A 27,691-nucleotide genomic window follows, 5' to 3' on the forward strand; every position below is an offset into this window, starting at 1 on the left:
AGAGTAGAGAGCAGAATCAAATTCCTCTGACAAAGGCAACAAGTAAACCCTTCTCTACTCCACCCCTGCATCTTCAGGCCACCTACAGAAAAAAGAAAAAAAGGGTCAAGGGGTGCCCATTCCCAGGTGTGGCTCAGAGAAGGCAAATGGGCCTTGCCCTAGGGCAAGAGGGAAAAAATGGCATAACAATCACACAGACTTTCTACAGCAAAATAAATGAATATTTTCAAGTGACTGTGATAATGCAATAAAAACATTGGAGGGAATGTGTATAATGGTACCCTGAGGAGTATCCCAGCCCCTCATTAACTGTCCACCAGTCATGTGCCCCAGGATACAGTGGTCGGCAAACTCATTAGTCAACAGAGCCAAGTATCAACAGTACAAAGACTGAAATTTATTTTGAGAGCCAAATTTTTTAAACTTAAACTATATAGGTAGGTACATTGTTATTAACTTAACTAGGGTACTCCTAAGGCTTAGGAAGAGCCACACTCAAGGGGCCAAAGAGCCGCATGTGGCTCGTGAGCCGCAGTTTGCCGACCACTGCCCTAGGAGATCTGGTCTTTTTGTTACTGAACAAGGGTTTATTGGCCACAAGCAAAGAAGCCAATACTATGACATTCTCAATACTTTTGAGAAAAGAAAGAGCAATTTATTTAATCCTGAGTCTGTTTGCAGGATACAGAAGGCACCTCTCAAATCTGGGGTTTGTGGTGGGTTTTTAGGGGTTAGGCCGGGAAACAGCTATTTGGAAGCACTGGTGGGGCAAGTTTTACTGGAGAAACTTGGAGCTTGGCCATTCAGGGCTTCAGCACCAGATCTTCCTGGACAATAGACCCTTCGCTTCTAAAAGGGTTCTGGTGCTCAAGTTCCAGTTATATCCCCGTCCTCTGGTTGGCAGGGGAGGGGGGGGCGGCGGGAGAGGGGGGCAGGGGCTCGAGGAGCAGACTTTGGTTCTGGATTAAGCTGCAGGTGAAAGCTTTCTCCTCTGTGCATGCTTTGGATGCATGGCTTGTGATTTTGGTCTGTTGTCTTAGAACCATTTGAGCTAGTTCTGCAGTTACATTTTTACTGTCACCACCTCTATATTATTGGTCATTCTGATGTCCCCTATCGGGAATATTCTTTAGCCCGGCCAGCTGGTGTGGCTCAGTGGTTGAGTGTCGACTGATTCCCAGTCAGGGCACATGCCCAGGTTGCGGGCTCAATCCCCAGTGAGAGGCATGCAGGAGGCAGCCAATCAATGCTTCTCCCTCATCATTGATGTTTCAATCTCTCTCTCCCTCTCCCTTCCTCTCTGAAATCAATAAAAATATTTTTTAAAAAAGATTCTTCACTCTTTTAATTCAAATCTTCTATTCTTTTTAAGCTAATTAGTCATCTTCTTTGAGAACCATTTCTTAGTTAACCCCATTCTATTCTAGTATAAATATTTGAAAGTCAGTTTTACTGGATATAAAATTCTTGGCTCACATTGCCACTACTCTGAAGAAGTTCCAGAGAGAGAGAGTAGAGACTATGATACATTAGCACCCACCTGTCATTAGTTAATCTTATAGACTCTGGAATCAGACAAATTTGGGTTAGACCTGCTTCACTTATTAGCCATACAATCTCTGGAAAGTGGTTAACCTAGATAAACCTTAGTTTCCTAATCTATTTCATGGAGATAATAACTATCAGGTAAGGATGTAACAGTTTTGTAAGGGTGAAACATGTAAAAGAGCTTGTCACAGTGCCCAAGGCATATAAAGTGCTCAATACATGTAGTTGAGACCATTTTGTTTCCTTATTATTCTTGACCTGTTTCAGGGAAATATAAATTGATTCAACCAATAACATATGCCCCCATAGTAGGTATTTAACAGATGCCTTGTGAAGGGCTATAATTTAAGAACATGATAAAGAAAACCAGTATTTTATTACTAATGCATATCCAAATGGAAGATGACAGACTGGTAAAAAATTATGCTAATTGGTAACATTTCTTATCTATAAAAGGCAGACTGAATTATTCACTTCTCTTTTACTATTTATGTGAAATTATAAATTGGTTTGGTTTTGATCAGTTTTATCAAATGTCTATCTATGTTAGTAATTAATAAAAGAAGTTAGGTTGGCCTTCCGATACCAGTGTATTTAAGATGGAAACCTATGAATCTGGCCTGAAGATCAAGAGGGTTGAATATAACTGTTGTTTGTAACTGGTGGAGATGTTGTTACACAATTAAGAAAAAAGGAAAAAAGCATATTATGTTCTCAACTATTATGAGGGTTTCAAGGAAACAGAAATAACATGTCTGAGTTTAGATGGCTAATGGAGGTATGATAATATGAAACAGAGATATCACTCATCATTAAACAATGTGAAGATCCTTTAAATATAAGAAAGAGATAAGGACTCTCCTCCTCATTGCCCTCCCCCAAAAAAGAGGAAACCTGACTCAATCTAGTTTCACTTTTAAATTGGTTCTTCAAGTTAGTTAATGGTAGCATTGAAAACATGGGGATTTCCATAAATGAGCATATGACTGTCTTCCATTACATCTGATGTGTTGTCATTTATTTGGTACAGTTCAATAATTGTCTTGGTTTCTGAGGGGAGTTTAAAAATTATTCTGGCTAACTAATACTTGAAGATCACCCTAATAATTACTTAACTGAAACTCTCCCGGGATCTTATTCAAGTTTAGCAAAATCAAACAAACAGAAATTAAAATAACAAAAAACAGTAGTTGGATTAGATATTGTATTCACTAAGCAAAAAATGTTAATTAGGAGGTAGTGTTGTAGAAACAAGAGGCTGTGGTAAAAATATTACATAAACCAATGAAGTACTAAGATTTCCTACAATGCTGAACACACAATATTCACATGGTAATACACTAAAACAAGAATTTTACTTCTGTACAGGTCTTTAACACATCTTTTTAGTCCAAGTTTTCATTTTACAGATGAAGATTCTAAACTGAGGCCTAGGGATGGGAAGCTACTAATTTGACCTATGACAAGAGCTCATATTTTTACTTTCAGTAACACCTTTCCACAGCTGTACCTTTTATATGAATCAGAGCACAGGAGGGCAGTAAAGCATAGGAATGAAGCGAGTGGACCCTGGAGTCAAACTGCCTGAGTTCAAATCCTGGCTGTGCCACTAACAAGCTGTGTGGCCTTGGGCAAATTACCTACCATCTCTGAGCCTTAGTATCTCCTGAAAAACCATAGAATTATACTACTCACTTCATAGGGTTTTGTGGATTTAAAGTGATAACACGTAAAGCCCACGGTGCATAAGTAAGTACATTTAATAAAATTATTTCCCCAATGGCAAAACATTTAAGACCAATCTGAAGAACTTTCTATCAGGGAAGGAAAAAAACCCACTGTATGCATATCTTAAGTTAAAGTAAAAAGGAGTTAGCAGGCTTCATTAATTTCCTTCCTTTACTTTTTCTCTTAATATATGTCACCTCTCCTTTTATCCGTGCTGGTAGGCACCAAAGAGAAATTCAGACACAATGTTTTTATTCATGAGATCATAAACGTGCTTAGTCTGTTTGATCTTTGGTCTCCATAGTGCTGCTGACACTCTATCAATGTTAGAAAATTATAACAGTATTTCTTTGACAGTGGTGATCTGCCAGAATTACTGGCATCCAGGCAATGTAAAAGCCAAAACAGTCCTCAGAAGTGTTTGCCTTTGCATTCCACTGCTGTCTGCCTGCTTACCTGTCACAGCCCGGTTTGAAAATGCAAGCGTCCTTGTATGCTTTTCAAACGATCCTTTGGTAAACAAGGAATATTTTTTTTCTACATCAAATTCAGGCTGCCTTGAATTCGGTGCTCTTTCATTTGCTTTGTTCTGCCCTGGGAGCCAAATGGGAAGAAGGTCAGATTTCTGACCTCATGCCATCCTACTCTTGTTCTTGAGGGTTTGGATCCTGCATTCCCCTGGCTCAAGGATGTGCAGTGTTTTCATGGTCACGAGGAATATATCCTCCCTCCCTCCCTCATCTTCCCAGAAGCATTGGCTTTTGGGGATGGGCTTTCCCTGTTGTTTGGAGAAGCTGGGTTGGGGGTGGGGAGGCTGTTTGTGAAGAGGAAGCCCTGCACGCAGGGGTTTGCCAGGAAGACCTGTGGGTTCCGCAGTTCGGGGGGTGCAGACCCCTCCCCACGCTGAGCCGCTGCATCTGGAAAAAACTAGACCATCTCTGCTCCAGGAGGCTGTCTTTCCCCCAGCCCTGAGCTGATCTGTTTGCCCTCTTAGCTCTCTCCCCATCCCACCCCGCCCCTCCCCTCTGATGAAAGCTCAGGATTGGCATAAGACAATCGCAGACTCCAACAAGTGGGGATGGGACACCAGCGGGCCCGCCTCCCATGGGGAGAACAGAGGTACTTGCAAGGTGGTGAGATCTCCCACCTCAGTTCCCCAACAACCCTCTCTTGCTCCTGAAACTTAGTTACCCCAAAGGTCGGCCACAAAGCTCAACTCCTATTTCTCCGGCTCAGAGCTGGGGGCGACCGCAGGCACCTGGATCCAGCTCCTCTCGGGGGCGGGAGAGGAGGGGTGAAGCGGCCTGGGGAGGTGGGGACGCCCCCATTCGAGAAGGTCCCGGAGCGGGGAGGTCCCCGCTGCCCGTGCCCCGCCCCCGCGGAGGCCGCAGCCCGCTCGCCGGCCGCGGCGCACGCGTGTGCGGGCGGGGGCAGCGCGGCTCCCCAGCGGCCCTCCGCCACAGCCCGCCCGGTCCACCTCTCGCCCGAGCCCAGCCCGGACGGCTCCGGCACCATGCGGAGGGTGAGTGAGTGCTGGCCCCGGAGGCGCGAGGGAGCCGGCGGCGACTGTGCGGACGGGCGGGAGAGCGCGCCGCGGGCAGGGGAGCCTCGCGGGGGAGCTGGGCGGGAAGGGCGAGGGGCTGGGGCGAGGGGTCTCGCAGGCCGCGGCTGTAGCCTAGGCGCAGGAGGGGCGCCCCTCGGCGACACGAGGATTCAGGGGGTGCTCGGGGCCTCTCCCCGCCTGAGCGCCCTCGGCCCCGCGCTCCCTGATGTGGCGCGGCCACGTCGGGGTTCCCTCCTCGCGCACCCGGGGGTCTATTCCCAGCGCCCCCCGCCTCGAGCTTTTAGGGGAGCCCCTTCCCGGGCGCCCCGCACGCGCGCTCGGCTCATTTCGCCGCGGCGTTCTGCTGCTCAGCCCCTCGCTCCATCCCCGGGAGCCTCGGGAACTGTGCCGCCAGGCGTCGGTGGGGCTCCCTGAGCGCACACTCCAGGGAGGTGGGGCCCACTCGCACGCCAGGGGGTAAGAGGCAGAGGGTGTGTACGTGTGTGTGTGTGTGTGTGTGTGTGTGTGTGTGTGTGTGTTTCGGGGACGGAAGCCTCAGCCCTCGCCTCCAGAAATGCCCTGGCTTCTGGCGTTTGGAAGGCGCGAGGGAGTGTGAACTCAAGTTCCCTCGCCCCAGCGACTAGGCGCTGCCCACCGACGGGCACCGCGCAGCGTCCTGGAGGCGGCGCCCTCGGCCGGGGCTGCTTCCCGAAGCAGGTGCGGGGTCCCTGCGCGCACCCCGCCTCCTCCAACCGCGCTCTGAGTGGGAAAATTCCAGTCTGCAGGCTGAACTGCAGGGTTTATTCCACCTCAAGGAACAGCCTGGGGATTGGAGCTCCTTATTGCCAGCCGCAGAGAGCAGGCACGCAGGCCTGCGCAGCTCATCCTACCTGTCTAGGGGAGCTCATCCACTGGAAAGCGTTGGTGATTTCATAAGTTACCAGTCCCAGCGTGCTGTTTGCATCATAACCTTGGCGACAGAGGCAGGTTTAATCAAACGCAGGATCTTGGCACTTGCAGGGGCGAAGGGAAGTAGAGGAAACTTAAGGACATCCACATTTTCCCAGACCTAAGGCCAACTTCCTGACAGTTTAGGCATCCCGGAGGTGTCCAGGAAAGAGTGTTGGTTGGGTGTTTTCTGAAGAGATAAGGGTGAGAAGAAATGGTAAAAACAGAATAAGACTTTTCACTAGAGCCTTTGAATTTCTCTGGATTGCACGTTGGGGTTGCCTTGTTACTAAATTACCTGTGTGTCTATTACATTAGTCACCCGAACGGTCCTTTCACAGATTTCTTCCCCTCAGCTGCGAGGTTGCTTCAAGGGGGCCTCTGGCCTCCGGTTTTGCAGGTGATGCCAGAATTAAGTCTTCTGTAAGCGTATGTGTATATGTGAGGGCTGGGGAGTGGTATTTGGAGGGTTTGTAGAACAAGTATGAATTGGCCCCGGCTGCCTCTGCAAAGTCTTCTAGCGAGCTGACATGGAAATTTACCTGGCTTACCTTTTGGACTTAGTCCAAACCTGCTCAGGTGTTTCTGGGGAGGACAGGATTCCAGCCTGGCTGACCAGCTAGTTTGAATGCCTGGCATTGGTTGGAGCAGCAGAAATGGAAACTGGCAGGGTAACTTGTTTGAACTCCAGATTCAGGGGTCAGCAACCTCCTTTTACCCTCAATGCCACCCGGGTAATTAAGGAAAGCAGGTGGGATGGAATCTGTCGGCCTAAGTAAGGTGTGTTAGAGGGAGAATTAAGATTTGGAGATAGAGAGTGACCGTAATAAAGTGAGGTCACAATAAAGCAAGTCGTAATCTTTTTCCTAGTGGAGTTTTTGCCTCCAGTTTCAGTGAAGCACAGTACAAGGAGGCATGTCTGTATCTTAAAATGTGATTTGCATACTACCTGCTTTAAGATGAAAGAGATGGATGCCTGCTAGATTCTTGAGCTCTACTTCGGGCCTATTAAATCAGAATCTCTGGGACTGGAGCTCAGCAATTTGATTTTAAACATCCACCACAACTACTATAAGGCCTATGTATTAAGCACCTACTAAATATAGGCATTGTGTTAAGCCCTAGGAGTGCAGTGGGAGATGACAGCCAAGAACCTGTTCTCTTAGAGCAGCGGTTCTCAACCTGTGGGTCTCGACCCCTTTGGGAGTCGAACGACCCTTTCACAGGGGTCGCCTAAGACCATCGGAAAATACATATATAATTACATATTGTTTTTGTGATTAATCACTATGCTTTAATTATGTTCAATTTGTAACAATGAAAATACATCCTGCATATCAGATATTTACATTATGATTCATAACAGTAGCAAAATTACAGTTATGAAGTAGCAACGAAAATAATTTTATGGTTGGGGGTCACCACAACATGAGGAACTGTATTAAAGGGTCGCAGCATTAGGAAGGTTGAGAACCACTGTCTTAGAGGCTACATGCTAGTTGAGAAATTAGACAATAAAGTAAACAAATAGGACCTGGCTGGGTAGCTCTGTTGGTTAGAGCGTTGTTCCCATACACCAGGGGTCGGAACGTCTGGCCCGTGGGCCATGTAAGGCCTGTGAAATCACTTGGTCTTGCCCTGCCAAGGCGTTAGGGGTGAGTCAATTAAATGTTTGACCAAATGTAGCAGGCTAATTTTTTTTTAAAGCAGGCTAATTTTTAAGTTGATAATTTTGTATGGCCTATGAATGATGTTATAAATATCCAAGTGGCCCTTGGCAGAAAAAAGGTTCCCCACCCCTGCCATACACCAAGGTTACTTACGGGTTTGATCCTCTATCAGGGCATATCCAAGAATCATTCAGTTAGTGCATAAATGAGTGAAACAATAAATCTCTCTCTCCCTCTCTTTCTCCTCTCTCTCCCTCTCTCTCCTCTTTCCCTCTCCCTCCCTCCTACAGAGGAGTATAATGATGTGATCTGGTTTACTTTTTTGAACATTATCTTGGCTAATGTGTATGGAATGGATTATGGAAAGTGATGGTAGTAATAAGGGAGAGAGTCCACTTTTCTGTGCAGGGGTGATGAAAGACAGTTGGAGAGACAGGATGTATTTTGGAGATAGAGTCAACTGAACTTGCTGATGTGAGAGGAAGGGAGAGGCGAGAACCCTCTAATGTACACCTAAGGTTGGTGTGTGTGTGTGTGTGTGTGTGTGTGTGTGAGAGTGTGTGTGTGTGTATTTAAGAGAGAGAAAGAGAGGGAATTGTTAGACCTCAGCTGGGATGCCCCACTCCCTGGGGGATCGGGTCTAAGCTGGCAGTCAGACATCCCTCTGGCAGCCCGGGAGCCCTTGGGTGATGTCTGACTAATGGCTTAGGCCTGTTCCCCGCGGAGAGAGATGGCCTCAGTGCTAGGCCATCAGTCGGACATCCTTAGCACTGCCTTGGAGACAGGAGAGGCTCTCGCCACTGCCACGGAGCTCACCAGACATGAGCCCGGCTTTTGGCTGATTGGTGCTCCCCCTGTGGGAGTTCATTGACACCAGGGGACAGGTCCTTCATTGAGTGTCTGCCCCCTGGTGGTCAGTGCGCATCATAGCAACTAGTCGTTCCACCGTTCGATTGATTTGCATATTAGCCTTTTATTACATAGGACTAGAGGCCCGGTGCACAAAAATTTGTGCACTTGGGGTGGGGGGGTCCCCCAGCCCGGCCTGTGCCCTCTCGCAGTCTGGGACCCCTCGGGAGATAACGACCTGCTGGCTTAGGCCTGCTCCCGGGTGGCAGAGGGCATGCCCAATCCCTAGGTGCAGCCCCTGGTCAGGCTCAGAGCAGGGCCGATTGGGGAGTTGGGGCGCCGCCCCCTGTCATGCACAGAGCAGGGCGGATTGGGAGGTTGCAATGCCACCCTCAGTCACACTCAGGGTAGGGCCGATTGGGGGGTTTGGGCACCGCCCCCATCACACTCAAGGCAGGGTTGATGGGGAGGTTGCCGCACCACCCCCTGTCATGCACAGAGCAGGGCGGATCAGGGGGTTGGGGTGCTGCCCCCTGTCACTCACAGCAGGGCCAATCAGGGGGTTGGAGTGGTGCCCCCTATCACTCACAGAGCAGGGCTCATCAGGGGGGTTGGGGCTCCGTACCCTGTCACACACAGAGCAGGGTCGACCAGGGGGTTGGGGAGCTCCCCCATGTCACGCACAGAGCAGGGCCCATCAGGGGGTTGAGGAGCTCCCCCCGTCATGCACAGAGCAGGGCCGATCAGGGGGTTGAGGAGCTCCCCCCGTCACTCACAGAGTAGGGCCGATAGGGGAGTTGGGGCACCGCCCCGTGTCACACACAGAGCAGGACGGATCAGGAGGTTGGGGCGCTGCACCCTGTCACACTCAGGGCAGGGCCAATGGGGAGGTTATGGCTCTACCCCGTCACACACAGAGCAAGGCTCGTGGAGGGGGATTGGGGTGCCGCCACTGTCACACTCAGGGCAGGGCCGATGGAGAGGTTATGGCTCTACCTTGTCACACACAGAGCAGGGCCCGTGGGGGGGGGGGGGCTTGGGGCGCCGCACCCTGTCACACACAGAGCCACAGGGTGATCAGGGGATTGGGGAGCTCCCCCCTATCAGGCACAGAGCAGGGCTGATCAGGGGGTTGGGGCGCCTTCCCCTGTCACACACAGAGCCGCAGGGCGATTAGGGGGTTTGGGCGCTGCCCCCTGTCATGCTGATCCCGGTGCCGGGAGGCCTCACTGCTCCACTGATCCCGGTGCCCGGAGGCATATTACCCTTTTACTATATAAAATAGAGGCCTGGTGCACGGGTGGGGGCTGGCTGGTTTGCCCTGAAGGGTGTCCTGGATCAGGGTGGGGGTCCCCACTGGGGTGCCTGGCCAGGCTGGCTGAGGGGCTGAGGGCCGTTTTCAGGCTGGCGGGTGACTGAAGCTCCCAACCGCTACTTTTTTCTTTTTTTTTTTTATTCTGGGCCAGCTTTAGCTCTGAGTCCTCGCTGCTGAAAACATTGATACAATGTTGCCGTCAGGCTGGCTGAAGCCCGGCTGACTGAAAGCCGGTTTCTGGGGTTTTGTTTAGCTTCTATATTTGCAACATAGTTGCTTAGAGTTGCAGCTGAGAGGCCGGCAAGTCAGGCGGGGAATGTTGGAGTCCGCAGTCACCGGAGCAAGCAAGCCTCCCTGTTCGCTTCAGTGCATGGCTGCTGGCCGCCATCTTGGCTGGCAGTTAATTTGCATAAGGATATGCTGATTAGCCAATGGGAAGGGTAGCGGTCGGACACTAATTATCATGTTTCTCTTTTATTAGTGTAGATAGCCAAGATTTGGAAGCAGCCCAAGTGCCCATCAGTAGATGAATGGATAAAAAAGCTGTGGTACATTACATAATGGAATACTACTCAGCCATAAAAAAAGAGGGAAATCTTACCTTTTGCGACAGCATGGATGGACCTGTAGAGTATCATGATACATGAAATAAGCCAGTCAGAGAAAGACAAATACCATGTGATTTCACTTATATGTGGAATCTAATGAACAAAATAAACTAACAAAATAAAAACAGATACAGAGAACAGACTAATAGCTGTCAGAAGAGAGGGTTGGGGAGCTGGGTGAAAAAGATGAAGAGATTAAGCAAAAAAAGAAAACAAAAAAAACAACCTCATAGGCAATAGTATAGTGATTATCAGAGGTGAAGGGGGGATAAATGGTGATGGAAGGAGACTTGAACACACAATACAATATACAGATAATGTATATTAGAATTGTACCCCTGAAGCCTGCACTTTGTTTTTTTCCCTTATATATAAGATCAATATTTGTAGATCTACCTGGTTCTTTTATGGCTACATATGGGATGCCTTTTTTTTTTCTTTCTTTCTTCAATTTTCACCTGAGGAATGTTGGTCTTTGTTGTTGTTTAGAGAGAGAGGTATGGAGAGAAAGGTGAACATCAATGTGAGAGAGAAACACCAATCAGTTGCCTCCCGTACACACCCCAACAGCTAGGGCTGGGATATCTATATAGATATACTAAAATTGGTTGTTTCTAGTCTTTTGCTATTATCAGCAGTGCTGGAGTGGATAATCTTATACATACATTGTTTTACATATGTGCAAGTATATCTGTATGACAGATTGCAGTAGAATTTCTGTGTCAAGTGATATGAACATCCTTACTTTTGTTAGGTGAAGCAGCATAGCATAGGGGAGATATCTACACCTATGTCTATATCTTATCTATACCTATATCTAAAATATCCAAGTATAGCACAGACTTTAAGCTGGATTGCAAGGTGTTGCTCTTGACTCTTGCCATTTACAAATTGTGCAAGTCCCTTAACCTCTTCTTGCCTCAGTTGCCTGATTTTTTGAAAAGAAAAATAATAATAGTACCTACCTCACAGGATTACTGTGAGGATGGTATTCCTTAGTTTAGTTTGTGTTGCATAACAAATCACTCCAAAATTTAGCGTGTTAAGAGCAATAACTACTTTACTTCGCTCATGAGTCTGTAGTTTGGCTGGGAGGCTCTTCTAATCTGGGCCAGCCCTTCTGAGCTCTGCTGGATTCTCTCATGCTTCTGTGATCACCTGGTAGGTCAGCTGCTAGCGAAAGGATCTAGGATGGCCCCACTCACATGTCTGGCAGATGACAGGTGAGTGGGTCCTGCAGGGACCTCATTTGGGATGGCATGTGATCTCTCATGTTTAGTCAGTTAGGCCAGGTTTCTTCACATGGTGGTTTCAGGGTTCCAGAGGGCAGCAAGAGACAGCAGATCCCAAAGCACGAGCACCTTTCAGATCTCTGTTTGTGTCACATTTGCTATTGTCCCACCGACCAAAACACATACCCTGGCCAAGCTCAAGGATACACTCAGGGGAATCACTGCCGACATTTTGCAAACAACCTACCAAAAAATTGATTAAGCTAACTCTAGTAAAGTGACTAGTATAGTGCCGGGTATATTGTGAGTGCTATGAAAGATTGTTAAATTGAGAAAAGAGAGGAAAGATGACCAGATTGCCCACCGTTTGCACCCCCCACCAGCAATGTGTGAGAGTGCTTGATTCTTCCTAACACTGTGTGAAAGTAATCCCTGGAGAGGCGAATGTTCTTGTTACCATTTTACGGATGAAAAAGCGATGCTCAGAGATGTTAAGGCATTTTTCTGATGTTACAGGGCCAACAAGAACTTGAATCCTTTATCTGACTCTCAAGCCCCTCTGCTGGTCTTGCCGCTCTAGACAGAGGTGTATTTTTGTGTCCCTATTGCTCACTCACTGCTCTCCTGCCTGCCCTCGCATGTATGTCTCTCGTTTCCATTTCACATTTGAATCTTTTAGGTTGAGAAGGATCTGTAAGTTTGTTGAAGTCTTTAACAGTGATTGTGACTTCAACCTGGCCTACTGAATTCTAAGTAAAGTGTCTACACTTTACTTAGCAATTATTTCATAGTGGGCTCTGTTATGTCTGTGAAGGAATGATAAGGGGAAACCTGTTTTAAATGGAGAGAACAGATGAGTCTGGCCTTACTCTGTTTATTCTTCCTTTCCTTCCCTCCCATCTTTTTGCTTCACTTTCTCCTTTACAATTCAGGAGTTCCATTCCCCCAGGGGCAGGTGTGAAGGTAGAAGACATCAGTTCTTAAAGGACTTGGTCTCTGGAGACAGATTGCCTTGATTCAAATCCAGTTCAGCTCTTTATTAGCTGTGTGACTTGGACTGGTTAACCTGAATTAAAGGGGTTTTCTGAGGTTTGAATGAAAATCTGTTCAAAGCGTTCAGTTATTATTACATTAGAGGCTCGGTGCACAGATTCATGCACTGGCGGGGTCCCTCAGACTGGCCTGCAGGGATTGGGCTGAAACTGGCAGTCTGACATCGCCCGAGGAGTCCCGGAGTGTGAGAGGGCACTCTGCAAAGTTGCTGTAGCTCAGCAGCTCCTGCATGGAGCATCTGCCCCCTGGTGGTCAGTGCACATTATAGCTACTGGCTGGTCAGCTGGTCGGCCGGTTGCTTAGACTTTTATATATATGTAGATAGCAGATTACTTTGCTTCTGTCTTTTCTCTTCTGTTTAACTTCTCTTCTTTTCCAAACCTACTCCTATGCTCCTAGATATGTATAATGTTTACTGAACCATTACTCTAAGCATCTTACATGTAATTATCTCATTTAATCCTCACAGCAAACCTATGAAATAAGTGCTATTTTTTAAAATATATATATTTTATTGATTTTTTACAGAGAGGAAGGGAGAGAGATAGAGAGTTAGAAACATCGATGAGAGAGAAACATCGATCAGCTGTCTCCTGCACATCCCCTACTGGGGATGTGCCCGCAACCCAGGTACATGCCCTTGACTGGAATCTAACCTGGGACCTTTCAGTCCGCAGGCTGACGCTCTATCCACTGAGCCAAACTGGTTTCAGCAGTGCTATTTTATTCCATGTTCAAGTGAGGAAACCAGACACTGAATGGCTAAGTAATTTGCCTAGAGTACCACAGCTAATAAATGATGTCGCAGGGATTTTCAATCAGTCATTCTGGCAACACAGTCTGTGTGCTTAATGTTTTTGCTAAAAAAGCGGGAGGGGGGAGGGGGATGGAAGGTTGCAGATTTAAAATTGAGAGCTTCTGCTCTAGGGAAACTGCTGGGGAACTCACATGCAGCCTCCATCCTTGGCAGCCTGAGTATACCCAGCTGTGCCTTGGACATAAATCCAAGGACAAAAAATATAAACGTCCAGTCCTTTTTCCAAAAGCCTTTCCACTTCAATCACTGTAATCCTAACAAGGTTTCATGCATTGTGCTTCCCTTGTAACTGAGGTGTGACACTGTTGAAAATACACGGGGCTTTTTAAAGGTTTGAACATCAGTCTGGCTAGTGCTGAATCTTGCAGAGGTGTGATTTTTGATGGACTGCTTCTCTGGTGGCAGACAGTGCTTGCCAAAGCTGCAGGAAGATAAAACAGACACTAGTGTAGATAATCGATGACTTTGTGGATTTAGAACTGTGCATATCTTCGAGTTGAAAGGAACAACTGAGGCTGCTTCTAAGCTTTGTTTGCATGTAGACTAAATGTGATGTGGTAACATTCATCAAACCAATATTTTAAATGAACCTCCTACTATATGCTAGGATCCATGGTGAGTGAGCAGGCTCAGCATGGCCTAATCACCTCATCAAGTTTGTAGTCCGTCTGAAAAGATAGTTGAGCTGTTCTGGGAACTGTGGTATGCTATTGCAAAGGAAGAATAAGTTGCTAGGGGATTGTAGTGGGAGTTCCTAACCTAGCCTGGGAGGTTCATAAAAGCCTTCCAGATAAGGTAACTGTTTAGCTGAGATTTGAAAGGTGAGCAAGGGCATCAGGGAAAGAGGAGGTGGATTGCATTCTAGGCAGAATGAACAGCATATGCAAAAGAGGAGCAACGAATGGCACATTTAAGCAAGTGAAGTTCAGAGTAGCTGAATGGGTAGGGTGCAGAGGTTGAGGTTGGAAAGGTAGGGAGAGGACAGGTCATGAAAGGCTAAGACATATTGAGAATTATCCTAAGGGCAACAAAAAACCATTGAGAGACTCTAAGAAGGTGTTTGACAAAAACTGTTTGTTTCAGAAGGTTCCTTTGGCCAAAGGTGAAGAATGGACTGGCGGGACAAACCTGGACATAGGAAGAGTGGTGAGGAGGCCACTACAGTAATCCAGATGACCTGGACTAGGGAGGCCAGAAGGGAATGGAGACACGTATTCTATTTAAGAGGTATTTAGCGGTAGAATCAGTAGGACTTGGTGACTGATAGGATGTGGAGGATAGGAAGGAGAGGACTTAGGAATGACAGACTCCCAGGTTTCTGGCTTGGTAAAACTGGGTGTATGGGGTGCCATGACCTGAGATATAAAACTCTGGAGGAAAAAACCAAGAAAATCGCTTCTGTTTTGTGCATATTGAGTTTGAGTCACGTGGGAATCATTGGAGTAGAGAGATCCATAGCAGATCATTATTAAGGTGTATTCCTTAGAAGAAAGTTTTATTTAAGTATATAAATGTATGAGTTTTTGGCATATGGTAATAGAAGCCAATGGGCTTATAGAATACCACAAAGAGAATGTATTTATGAATAGTTGTTTTGTAAATGCTGTTGTACAGAAGAATTACTTGGGGAGTTTGTTAAAAATGTAGATTCCTCTGGCCAGGTGGCTCAGTTGGTTGGAGCATTATCCCAATATGCCAAAGTTGCAATCCCCAGTCAGGACACATGCAGGAATCAACTAGTGGGTGCATAAATGAGTGGAACAACAAATACCTGTTTGTCTGTCTATATTGCTCTCTTTCTCCCCCTCCCTCCCTCTGAAATCAATTTAAAACTGCAGATTCTTGAGCAACATCTACTAAGCAGCTGATTCAGTAGGTCTGTGGTCAGAAACTAGAATTGGCAATATCTAGTAATGTTGACAGTATGCATAATCTACAACCCAGCCATTTCACCCTTAGGTATATGTCCTAGAGAATCTCTAGCATTTGGTGACCTATACTTTTTTTTTAAAAGGAACTCTTTAGTATGTATAAAAAGTATAAAGAATAATATGTTGACACCCACGTATCGACCACAACTTTTTTTTAGTTATTAAGATAAATTGTGTACTTATGAAATAGAATACTACTCGGCCATAAAGAAGAATAGACTACTGCACATTCACGGACATGGATGAATCTCAAGCTGGACACAAAAGAATACATTCGTATGATTCCACTTATTTGAAATCCTAGAACAGGAAAAAATAAGTTATGGTGTTAGAAATCAAAACAGTGTTTGCTGGTAGGGACTTACTAGGAAGGGGCATAAAGGAATTCTCTGGGGTAATGGAAATGTTCTTGATATTGGCGTGGTTTACATGGCTGTATACATTGATCAAACTCATTGGACTGCATACTTAAGATCTGTTTCACTGTATGTAAATTATACTTCAATAAAAGACTCTAAAACAAAAAAAAGCAATAGAGATAGAGCTCTCCTAGTACTTCTCTTTCCCATCACAGGTAGCCTCTATTATGAATTTAACATATCTATGTACTTCAGTACTTTTACTACATATGCATATATTCTTAAGCAAGATGCTCTTATTTTTTTATGCCTTTAATATATATCTCACATGTGTATATAGGAATGCCTGTATTCTGTAATTTGCTTTTTTGCTCAACATTATATATGTAAGTTCCATCTTTTTGATACCAGTAGCTGATCATGCATTTTTAGAGCTAAGCATATTCATGTATTGGAATACTACATAATTAAGTTATGCTTTCTGTTTTGCCATATACTTAGGCTTGTTTCAAAACAATGCTGTTGTGGCTTTGTGAGTGCTAGGGCACTTAGGGCTGGAGTGGTGGGGCTGCAGGGTAAACATACTGTCAATTCTACTAGATGTTGCCATACTCTTCTGCAAAGAGATTTACTAGATGGCCTAGATTTTCCCCAGTCATTTGGAACTGTCAGGCTTAAGTTTTTTTTCAAATATGACAGGGACAAAATATTATCTCATTATGGTTTCAATTTGTGGTTCCTGATTAGTGGTGTGGGTGAACGTATTTTTATGTATTCATCGGCCCTTTGGGTTTCCTCTTCTGTGAATTACCTGCTCATATCTTTTACCCATTTCTCTTTTGGATTGTCTTTTTCTTACTGAGTTGAAAATATATTTCTCCAGTTTGTGTTGTTTGTGATTGATTATTTTGATGAATTTTAATGTATTTGATGTTATCTATTCATTCCTTTGTGATTTGTGCTTTTGGTTTTATAAGGAATTCTTCCATATCTGCAGACTAAAGATATTTACCTAATAAGAGTTTAAGTTTTGCCTGTAATATTTAGGCCATTAATCCACTTGGAATTAAATTTAGTGTAGTAAGTGAGGTAGGAATTGTTTTTCCTCATATATATATTCAATTATTCCAGCAAGACTTATTGACTACCCATCATTTTCCCACCAATGTACAATGCCACCTTTGTCATATATCAAGTTTCCAAGTGTAGATGAGTGTGTGGGCTCTTTATTCAGATCTTATTTGCTACGTAATACAGTAAATCTTGACATCAGGTAGGGTCACCCCATCTCGTTCTTGAATATGTTTAAATGCTTTATTCATTGATGTAACAACTGCCTAGAACAATAGCAGGCCTAGAGTAGGGGCTCAATATATATGTATTGAATGGGTGACGGAATTGCATCTAGTACCCGCTAAATAAATAACCCAGCAGTTCTCTGGCATGCTGGATAGTGTTTGAGGAGGAGAAGAGGAGGCAGTCTGGAACACATCTCTTGCTTACCCTCTTCCTTGCTCTCTGTTGCCTTTGACCTTTCTCATTCAGACCAGATTCTTGAAGAATGAATCCTCAGCAAGCCCAACAGGGGTTAGTAAGAGTGGGATTGCTGCTAATTGTCATCTTGGAGGATTCTGACCATAAGATGTAGATAGCTCTATGAGGTCTTTTGAGGTCTGGCCAATATCTGGGCCCCTTAAGCCTTGGAAATAGGACAGGGGGTTATCTAATATTAGATCTATGCATTTGAACATCTTTATTTTGTAGGTTAATGTTGCTTCAAAATGGACTTCTTTCTGTAGCATAGTTTTTGGCATGTTTTGTTAATAATAAAACCATTCACTTAGTGCTAAGCAGTTTGAATATCCATATATATTAAATTGACTATTCAAAATCTTCTCTCCTTTTTTTTGCCTTTTTGCTGTGGCAATGTTTATTCATTCTTTCATTCTTCTAACATTCTTGAGCTCTTGGGCTGAGTTAGGGACTAGGCCTACCAAATGCACAGCTTCTGAGCTCCAGGAACTCCCAGTCTAGTGAGGATCAGACTTTCAAATGAACAGTTGCCCTGCAGTGTGAAGACTGGGTTAACAAAAGCATCTCCAAAATCTAGAGCTAAATACCTCTAGAAAAGAGCAGGATTACCTTTGAGGGTCGGGGAAGAGGAGTTGTGGTGCCAGGGGATTCTGGGAAGATGGTTTTAAGTAGGACATGACTCCTAAACACACTCTTAAAGTTCTGTCCATTCTCTCAAGCTTGACCTGATTACTTAGCCCTTCCCCCTTTCTCTCTTTCTCAATGAGCCTGTCTTCCGTCTACCTTTATCACCGATGGTTTCTTGTCCACGACTTCTTCCCTTAACTAAAATTTTTTAAATAAATGTTTTAACAACTTTATTGAGGAATTATTTACATATTATGAAATTGATCAATGTTAAGTATATAATTCAATGATTTTTAGTAAATTTGCTGAGTCAAAACCATCATTAAAGTATTAACCCCGTTTGACAGGTGCCAGAAGCCAATTCCAGCATATCATAATTGCAAGAGTTTCATCAAAAGGTTGATGGAACTTGGGGACTCAACAAGGGCCCAGTCACATATGTTGTCGCCTGTTGGGAATGGCTGAAGGCATTTCCCCAAACCTGAAAAGGGATGATTGTTTGCTGCCAGACAGCTCAGGGCATCTTAATCTACATATTATTGCCTCCTACTGGCCAAACACCTGAACAGCCATAGGCTAATTCTTCTAATCTGACAATGGACTGTGTATAGCGAAACCTGACCCTTTGAAATGTATATCTCTGCCTTGCCTCAGGACAATTTGTGTTAATAAAAAGCATGGGGTCTTGAGAGAGGAGAAATTAATTTCTTAAGCTAGGCTCCTCTGACCCCCACATGCCTTGCAAAATTATGTTTTGGCTCTGGACTCTTACTTGTTACACACAGCCTCTTTTCCAGATTGCTGAACCCTTCTTAATGCTGGAACAAGAACCCCGGCAGACAGGAAACTGGGACTCAAAGAAATCAAGTATCATAGCCATGCACACCCCACTAGTGCATGGACACACTCCTTGAATTCAGTGCAGTGTGATGGCTTGTTAAAGCATTTTCAAATTTCCAACAGGAAAGCAATCCCATGGAGTTCTTTAGTATAAGGGCTCCTTCTTTATTACCTTGGAATCTAAGGACTAGGAACATTATAAACTGGAAAGTGTTGTTAACAGAAGGTTGGGGTAAAAAACACTGGGAAAGAGGGCTAGATTCAGTGTTGTTTGAAATGTGAATAAAATACTTTGAGTTGAACCAATACACACAAAGAGCCAAACAAAAACCCAACATTAAACACTTAAGAGAGTTGAGCTAACAATATGTGTGATAAAGCCACGAAATAAAATATGTACTTGCAATGTTAATAGTAAACCACGCTGGTTACTGTTATTCTAAACCATTATGGCTATTATCTGGCTTTCCAGGGTATTTGCAAACATTGATTTCCTAGTGGAGAATAGTTTCTTATGCCCACTCCCAAGCAAGCTTGACATGGAATAGTCTAACAGGCAGTTCCAAGGAGCGGGGCACTCCACTTTTTCCAGGCGAAATTACAGGGTTTGAAACGTTCTGACAATGGAGTTAGCTGAATGGTGTAACAATAGCAAATGCTTTGTAATTTGTGTTGCCTTCAGAGATGTCTGGCAGAAGTTAGGCTGCTGGTAATGGACCAGAACTGTCTGGGCTCTGCAAAGCCACCCTCGACTGCAGTGGAAGGGAAAAGATAGCAGCTCCTGCCTTTCCATTTTGAATTATGCTTTACATGCGGCATTTCTGTGGAGACAGCATTGTACTGCGGCATCTGAACGGAGGTCCGACATGTAGAGGCTTGTGACCTTGAACCACTCTGCGCCTCATTTTCCTCCTTTGCAATGGGGATGAAATGGTTTATGTGAGGGCGTGTTTTGTAAACTCTGAATTGCTGTCCATATGAAAGCCTTTACTGTTATTTGCTGAGTGCAGTTCTTTGTTCACAAATTTGGCTGGTTATTAGCATTGTTTGTGTGAGTAGGGGTGTGTGTGTGTGTGTGTGTGTGTGTGTGTGTGTTGGGGGGTGCTTTGGGAAGTTCAGATTCCTGGATTCACCCCAGACTTACTGAATCAGTTTCTGTGATTGGACCAGAGTCTCTATTTTTAATAGGTTTTATAGGCAATTATGACGTGTTTGGGAAGCTCCATTTTGTTCATAAACCTCAGTTGATGGGCTTAAGAAAACCAAATACTTCCCTCTTAATCCTAGCTTGTTTATGCCGTTTATATGCAAAGACAATAAGGGAGTAGGAAGAGAGAGCGTCAGGAAGAACACACATTATCTTTATTTTCTTGGGTTATGTCTGTTTCAACAAGGAGAACTGGTGTTTTGGTATACAACAGAGTGTATACGCCAAAATTGTGTTTCTCTTCTGTCAGCTCTCCCTCTGTGGCCCTGAGATTTAGTGTTGTTTTCACTTTCCTCTGTGCATTGAAGTATGTTTGCAAAAAGAGCATGGGACTCAGCACACCCTGAATGTACAACAGACTGACAATATCCTTTCCAGTCCTGCTCCTCAAAACTCATCATTGAAAATGTCTTCTCAAGTCATTTCTGGAGATAACATAATTGTAATGTTGGCACATACCCATCACAAACACAGAAAGAATCTTAGTAGTACTAAAATGATAAATGAATTCCGAATTTCTCACATTTTCTGCATTGCCTCTAATTTACGTATGAGTAACTGTAGAATTCAAATGAATGAAAGCACACCCCTCCGCATTGGCAGCCGGATTATTCCAACAGCAGAACTCGGTGGCATGTGCATACACACACATGCTCTCTTTAGTGCTTTGAAACTTCCTAATGTTTGGGAGCCATACAGAGTATTTTTCTGTTTACAGAATTCCTTCCACACATAGTAACTATTTGTTTTTTTCCAGGTGTTTGTTAGAAAGTCATATAAGACAGAGTCTCACAGTCCTTATTCTCAGCAGTTCACAGGCTTGGTAGTAGATGGTCATGAATATAGCACTGTAGAAAAAGTTAGCTTTCATGTTATATTAATCAAATCATATTTCTAAATTTTATTCATTTTTAAGAGAATTTTTCTCATGGGAAAATATGAGATCGATATATCCTGTATGAAGCTGACCCTCTATTCCATAATTTATTATTTATTATAGATGATCTTTTTTTATTTTTATTCATCAATTTGATGGAGATACTATGAAAAGTAGATGCTTAACAAATATTTGAGGGACTAAAAGGGGACACCTTCTATATTTAGTAATGTTACGTAGGTATGTTCATACCTGTTGTTTAGCATCCATTTCCAGCTACAGCTCTCCCCAGAAGATGAGGTTGGACCTGAGTCTCTCACTCCAAATCTCCAGAGATAAATTTCCAGCAAAATCTGAATACCTCTACCTTTCTCCTCTTACACGGCCCTCAAACTCAGTATGCCAGAAATGGAACTTATTTTTACCCTGAAGCCTGATCCTTTTCTTGGGGTTCTTATTTCAGGGAGCCCCCTGCTATTCTCCCAGATGCTGGGGCTTCGGTCTCTGACGTCCTCTGACTCAGTCATAATCAGGAGCTAAGCAATGTTGAGTGAGTCTTTGTTTTCTCCCCTTCACTTCCATCCTCCTACTTCTACAGCTTTGTTTCTCAAGGCAGGGTCCAAGGACTCTGAAGGGGCTCTGTACAGATATTCTTTGGGGTTTGAGTGTTTTCCGTGATAAGTGTTACAATTTCTATTTTCATGTCCAGATAATCTACCAAAATTAGCAAGCCCGTGTTTGGGACCATCAAGGTTTGTACCTGAGTTCTGCCACTGATTTTAATGTCCTCGGGTGTGTCTGTGTGGCCTCTAAATCGGGCAGGTTCTCTTCTGGGCTCTCATGGTGCCCACTTTTGTCTAGAATTCTCACATTGTTATAATTGTGTGTGTCTTGCTTTATCTGTGAACCGTGAGATCTCAGAGGACAGAAACTAGCTTTGTGTTCCCAGAAACTAGCTTTGGGCCCAACACATAGTTGGGACTTATGGTTGTAGTCACTGTGTATATATTATTTTGAAGATTGCTTTACCCACCAAAAACATTCCCATGTATGGCTGCAGTTAATTTAATATTACGTAGTATTTGGTCATGTCGATAGATGACATTTGGCTGAAGCCATCCCTTATTTTCAGACTTTTCGGATTATTTTCATTTGTTGGCTGAGTGTATAGTTAAAAAGCATCTTTGCACAAAGTTATTTTTCTCTAATCTAGATTGTTTTCTTGGGAATCCTCTAATGGAATCACTAAGTCAAAAGGCATGAGCAGTTTTATTCCTCTTGTAAAATGAGTCTAGTTGTTTTTTAATCCTTACCTGAGGATGTTTTTTATTGATTTTAGAGCAGTGATTCTCAACCTTCCTAATGCCGCGACCCTTTAATACAGTTCCTCATGTTGTGGTGACCCCCAATTTCATTGTTACAAATTGAACATAATTAAAGCATAGTGATTAATCACAAAAAACAATATGTAATTATATATGTGTTTTCCGATGGTCTTAGGCGACCCCTATGAAAGGGTCGTTCGACCCCCAAAGGGGTCGCCACCCACAGGTTGAGAACCCTGTTTTAGAGAGACAGAAAGGGGGAGGGAGGGAGGGAGGGAGGGGGGAGAGAGAGAGAGAGAGAGAGAGAGAGAGAGGGGTGAGAGAAACATTGATTGGTTGCCTCCTGGAACCTGCAACCTGGGCATGCACCTCGACAGGGAATTGAATGTTTGACCCCTCAGTGCACAGGATGACACTCCACATTGGCCAGGTTTAGGCTTTTTTTAATGAAGAGACTGGACTGAGTTGTAATGGAGGTTGGGGTTAATGGGCGGGGGGCGGGAGGGGGGGGGAATGAGGACACATTTGTAATACCTTAACCAATAAAGAAATTATAGATAAAAAATAAAATAAAAAAAATAAAACCTCTTCTTAGACATGTTTCTTTCCCTTTCATATAAACTCTGTTTGAGAAAGAGTGAATGATGATTATCATCCTCCTGCCACTGCACTGTCATTGCTTACATGGCCCATGCTCCCTCCAGTCTTTACGCCTCAGGCCACACCTTCAGAAACATGCAAAGTGCATAATACTTCAGCCTGAGTAATGTTTCAGCAGGCAATCTAATCATTTAATCCAATCATTCTCTAAGGAAACAGAGGCTTTCCATTGCTTGCAAGATAAAGTTCAACTATGTTGTCAAGGCTTACAGAGCCCTTCAAGACGTGGCTTCTGTTTCCCCCACTAGGCTTGTTTTTGGCTGCTGCCCGGATGCACGCTCTGCTCACCCTGAAGGCACTACTTTCAGTTGGGAATGTACATGCGGTTCCCTCCATCTGAAGTGAACTCCCCAACTCCTTGCCTGCCTGGCATGGCCTTACTCATTCTTTTCTTCTTTTAATTTATCTTTATTGTTGATGTCCCCCTCCCCACCTTTTGACCTTTCCATCCTGCCCGCCCCGCTCCCCCTGCCCCCCAGGCCTTCACCACACTATTGTCTGTGACCATGGATTATGCATATATGCATATAAGTTTTTTGGTTAATCCCTTCCCACCCCTTCCTATCCCCCTTTCCTCTGAGATTTGTCAGTCTATTCCATGCTTCTATGTCTCTGGATCTGTTTGTTTCATTATTTTATTTTATTCATTAAATTCCACATATAAGTGAAATTATGTGACAGTGGAATACTATGCAGCTATAAAAAGAAGGATCTCTTACCCTTTGAGACAGCATAGAGGAACCTAGAGAGTATTATGCTAAGTGAAATAAGCCAGTCAGAGAAAGCCTTACTCATTCTTTAAGACTCAACTGAAAGTTCTAAGTGCTGCCCTCCTTCCAACCTTTATTACCTGCCCAATCCCAAAATTTTTTCCATCCTTCATTAAAGCTCTTGTCATCTATATTGAAGCTCTTTGTTAATTTTTTCATTTCCTCACTTAGATTGTGAGCTTATTAAGGATAGGAAATTTGTTAGTCATGTAACCCAGATTTTTATGCAGTCGCCCATACGCTGGTCCAATAAACATTTTGTGAGTGAACAAAACTGTTATTTTGGCTTAATATTCATAAGTAAACTACTTATAGGTAAATTTACTTATTTGTAAATTGAAAATCCATTCATGGCATATATGGTAATTCTCAATTGTCCAGAATATCAATATGTTAAATACTCCCTCCCTCTCTGACTATTTGGTATTTTTCAAAGGGTGGCAGTTGTAATTTTGTTTAGTAATTGTAAGCTCTAGACTTGTAAGCTATGTGGGGAGGTACCTACGTCACCATCATATTCCCAGAGCTCAGTACTCATACAGGACACCCAATAAGCACTCAATAACTATTTGCTGAATGAGTCAGTAGCTGAATGAATGAAATTTTGAGAAAAGGCACTAACCATGTGGTATGTCACATACCTAGACACGTGGGAATTTTCTGCATTTATATGTATAGACATCTGCCCTATTTTATTCACACCATTTTATTGATGTGCTCATTTAACTGGCTGCTTTTCTTGATGACCTGTGCCACCTCCCACCTCTACTGTTGCATGACTCAGGGCCCATTGGAACCATGCCATCTCCTGCCCATCTCTTTAACAGGAGATGCCTTGGAAATGTCAATTACAAGCCAGGAAGTGAATACCTCGGGGGTAGTGAGCAAGATAATACCTTTGCTCTCCAACAGGGCAGCAGGCAGTCTCATTTATCTCCAAACTTCAAATCTAAATCAGCCAACATCCTGTTGCTCTGGGGGACAAATAAATCGTGTCTGCATGACCGAGCTGATTCACGTAGACCCGATGTTATGAAGAGCCTGCTGCCAAAACCTGAGGAGGTCGTTTTGAGAGAAGCACGGATTATTGGCAAGGAGAGATCACATCCCTGTTCTCTGTGTTGAATCTCTGGGATGTGTCTCACTTCTTGGTATCCTGGAGAGAATTTGTGTGTTTTTTTACTGCAGCCTATTACCAGGAACAAAAAATTCCATCTACCACTTAGTTTCTCTCTTGAATTGTTTAGTCCTATTAAAAAGCTTTATAAGGGAATAAAAAACTGAGGCAGTAATTAATGGAAGGGAGGGAGTAAAATGGTGTTGCAAGGAAAAAGAATTGTCCTTAGCTGTGTATCGGAACGAGGAGGGACAGAGGAAGGCTTTGAAAAGAAAGAAACCTGGAATGGCAACAAAAGTCCTGCTATTTGGTTCATTAAAAAAGGTATTAGACATTCTCAATCACCTGCTCCCAGGCTCAGGACTTCTATCAAAGCCCTGCTGTGTGAAAGCTAAAATCTTAATGGAAAATAGAATGGATTGAGCCAGTATAGTATCTATTACAGCCATTGTCAATGCTGACTGCTCTCAAATGCATTCATTTTATGATTCTGGAAGGACTCTGGAGGCCTTGCAGTCCTGACCATCATTTAGCTGTAGCTGCAGGGCTAGCTGGAGACAGCAGTGCCCAGCAGGCGTAGACCAGGCAGGGTCTGGGTGTCTGAGTGGCAGAGGCCGTTGTATCTGTGCCAGAGAAGTGCTGTACCCATGTGGCCGGTGGTGCTAAATGAGGCTGACTCCTGTGTCAGGACAAGAGTGAGGAGTCACAGGGGCAAGTGAACAGTGCCCGGCACACAGGAGGAAGCTGAGTATTGAATGGGAAGAGGACCAGGGAGAGTGGAGGAAGGCGAGGGATCTGAGATAGATGTAGTTTCTCTAACTCCATAGGCTAGCCCACTGAGGTTTCCTTGGCTCTGAAATCCAGGGGAAGCTGATGTATGAGGGTTCTCCAGAGAAACAGACCAATAGGATGTGCATATATGAGGAGGTTTGTTATAGGAATTGGCTCCTGCGGTTACGGAGGCCGAGAAGTCCCGTGATCTGCTGTTCCCAAGCTGGAGGCCAGGAGAGCCAGGGGTGTAATTCAGCCTGAGACGGAAGGCCTGAGAATCGGCTGATGGCCGCAGTCCTGATCTGAGTCTGAAATCCAGAGAGTCAGAGCTCTGGTGTGATGTCCAAGCGCAGGAGATGGCTGTCTCCGCTCAGGCAGAGGGAGTCAGTTTGCCCTTGCTCTGCTTTTTGCTCTTTGCAAGCCTCAACTGATTGGATGCTGCCCACCCACACTGGGGAGGGCCAACTGCTTTACTCAGTTCAGCAATTCAAATATTAACCTCTTCCAGGCACAGCCTCACAGACACATCCAGAAATAATGTTTTACCAACTATCTGGGCATTCTGGCTCAGTTACATTGACACATAAAAATAACCACCACAGCTGGTTAATTCTTAAGTGCCCTTGAAAACTCATGCATGCGTGTAGTTCCAGAGCACCTACCTAGTTGCTCTCCACCAGGGACACTAGAGAAAGGCAGGCTCTGGCAGCATACAGGAAGAGCGAGAGGGTGCGGGCTGTTAGTAAGGATTATGGAAAAAGGACACATTTAAACAGATGGATGATTGTTGTTTGGGCCTGCACGAATGTCGAAATCTCCAGCCACTTACAAGAGAGGGCTTTATTTTATTTTGTTGTTGTTTTCTTGCCCATGGGAGAGGACCAAAAACATACTTTGGATGAGCCGAGCAGACCTAAGAACCAAGGGCAGTGAGATGGGGCAGGCAGAGAGTGGGCTGGGGTGCTGGTTGGACTAGTTGTGGATTAGGGGGAAGATGTGAGACTGGGAGGCAGAAGTCCTGGGTTCTAGTTCTGAGTCTGCCATGAATAACTTCATTGTCACCGGAATTGAATCCAGACCATGTCACTGGATGTGGGGGTGTTAGATTGTTAGGAGAACAATGAGGTTGCTCCCCAAACATGGATTTGACATCCAGTCTTCCATAATCTGAAGCAACATTGGCACAAAAAAGAAAATGAATATGGTTGGCTTGTCGTGAAGCTAAGTGTACTCAGTTTAATGAATTCTCTATTCTAAGATTGGGTATGTCCCAATTCTTGATGTAAAATTCCTTTCTTTTATGAAGTGGTGGTGAAAGTAGATGGTGGTTGGATTGTTTTTACTTTTTAATGACCTTACTTGGCAAAATAAAAAGTTGGCAGCATTGTTTTAATTCTTTAAATTCTTTTTAAATTTTAATGGTACACAAAATCCATAATGCTCAGCCAGATAACCTTTTTAAAAAAATCCTCAACCAAGGATATTTTTCCATTGATTTTTCAGAGAGAGTGGAAGTGAGAGGGAAAGACAGAGAAATATCAATGTGAGAGAAACACATCGATTGGTTGCCTCCCGCATGAGCCTGGGCCAGGGCCCCGGGCCAGGGAGGAGCCTGCAACTGAGGTATGTGCCCTTGACAGGAATAGAACCCGGGACCCTTTGGTCTGCAGGCTGACGCTCTCTCCACCAAGCCAAACTAGCTAGGACCAAATAACCTTTAAAGTTCCTTTCAGTTCCAGCAGTTGGGGGTTCTAACCTCTTGCTTTTGCCACTGAGGTAAGAAAATCAAGCTGTGTTTTTGCCTGGAAAAACCATGGTGCCATACATAAGTATTAGGGCTGCTTCAACTTTTTCTTCAACTGGAACAAAACTTAAAGCATTACTTTAAATCTTAATTTAACCAGAGATTGGAACTGAAATACTGCAGCAACACTCAGTCAGACACCGCTAGCGGGAATGTAAATTGGCCTAGTGGAGGGGTTAGCAAACCTCCTCTGTAAAGGAGCAGATAGTAAATATTTTAAGCTTACGGTCACACGAGGTCTCTCTCACATCTTATTTCCTCCCCCCTCCTTTTTTAAAAACAACTCTTTGAAAATGAAAAAGCACTTTAGCTCATGGGCTGGATTTGGCCTGTGGATCATAATTTGCCAACCCCTGATCTCTTGGCGGTGGCTTGGCTTTATTTGCCCAAGTTAGAAATGCAAGGTTATCCACAGGCCCAGCGACTCCACTTGCAGGAATGTATCCAACAGATAGGCTTGCATCTGTGCAAAATGGCCTGTGTGCAGTTACTCATTCGCATTGTTTGCAATGCCAAAATACTGGCAGTAATCTAAATATTTATTAATAGGAACTGGTTA

At 44.3% G+C, this 27,691-nt stretch overlaps 1 protein-coding gene across 1 annotated transcript in view; it reads left to right on the plus strand.

Moving 5' to 3' along the window:
- Positions 1-4,777: 4,777 nt before the first annotated feature.
- Positions 4,778-27,691, plus strand: part of TMCC3 (transmembrane and coiled-coil domain family 3) — a 254,640-nt gene continuing 231,726 nt past the window's right edge. The window contains exon 1 of the mRNA XM_070409565.1: positions 4,778-4,798. Coding sequence (XP_070265666.1) covers positions 4,790-4,798 — 9 coding nt within the window. The 5' untranslated portion in view covers positions 4,778-4,789. The remainder of the gene's footprint in view (positions 4,799-27,691) is intronic.

Source organism: Myotis yumanensis, unplaced genomic scaffold (assembly GCF_028538775.1).
Source record: "Myotis yumanensis isolate MYYU_CA2020_CCGP unplaced genomic scaffold, mMyoYum1.0.hap1 SCAF_3, whole genome shotgun sequence".
In the NCBI taxonomy this organism is placed as follows: Eukaryota; Metazoa; Chordata; class Mammalia; order Chiroptera; family Vespertilionidae; genus Myotis; species Myotis yumanensis.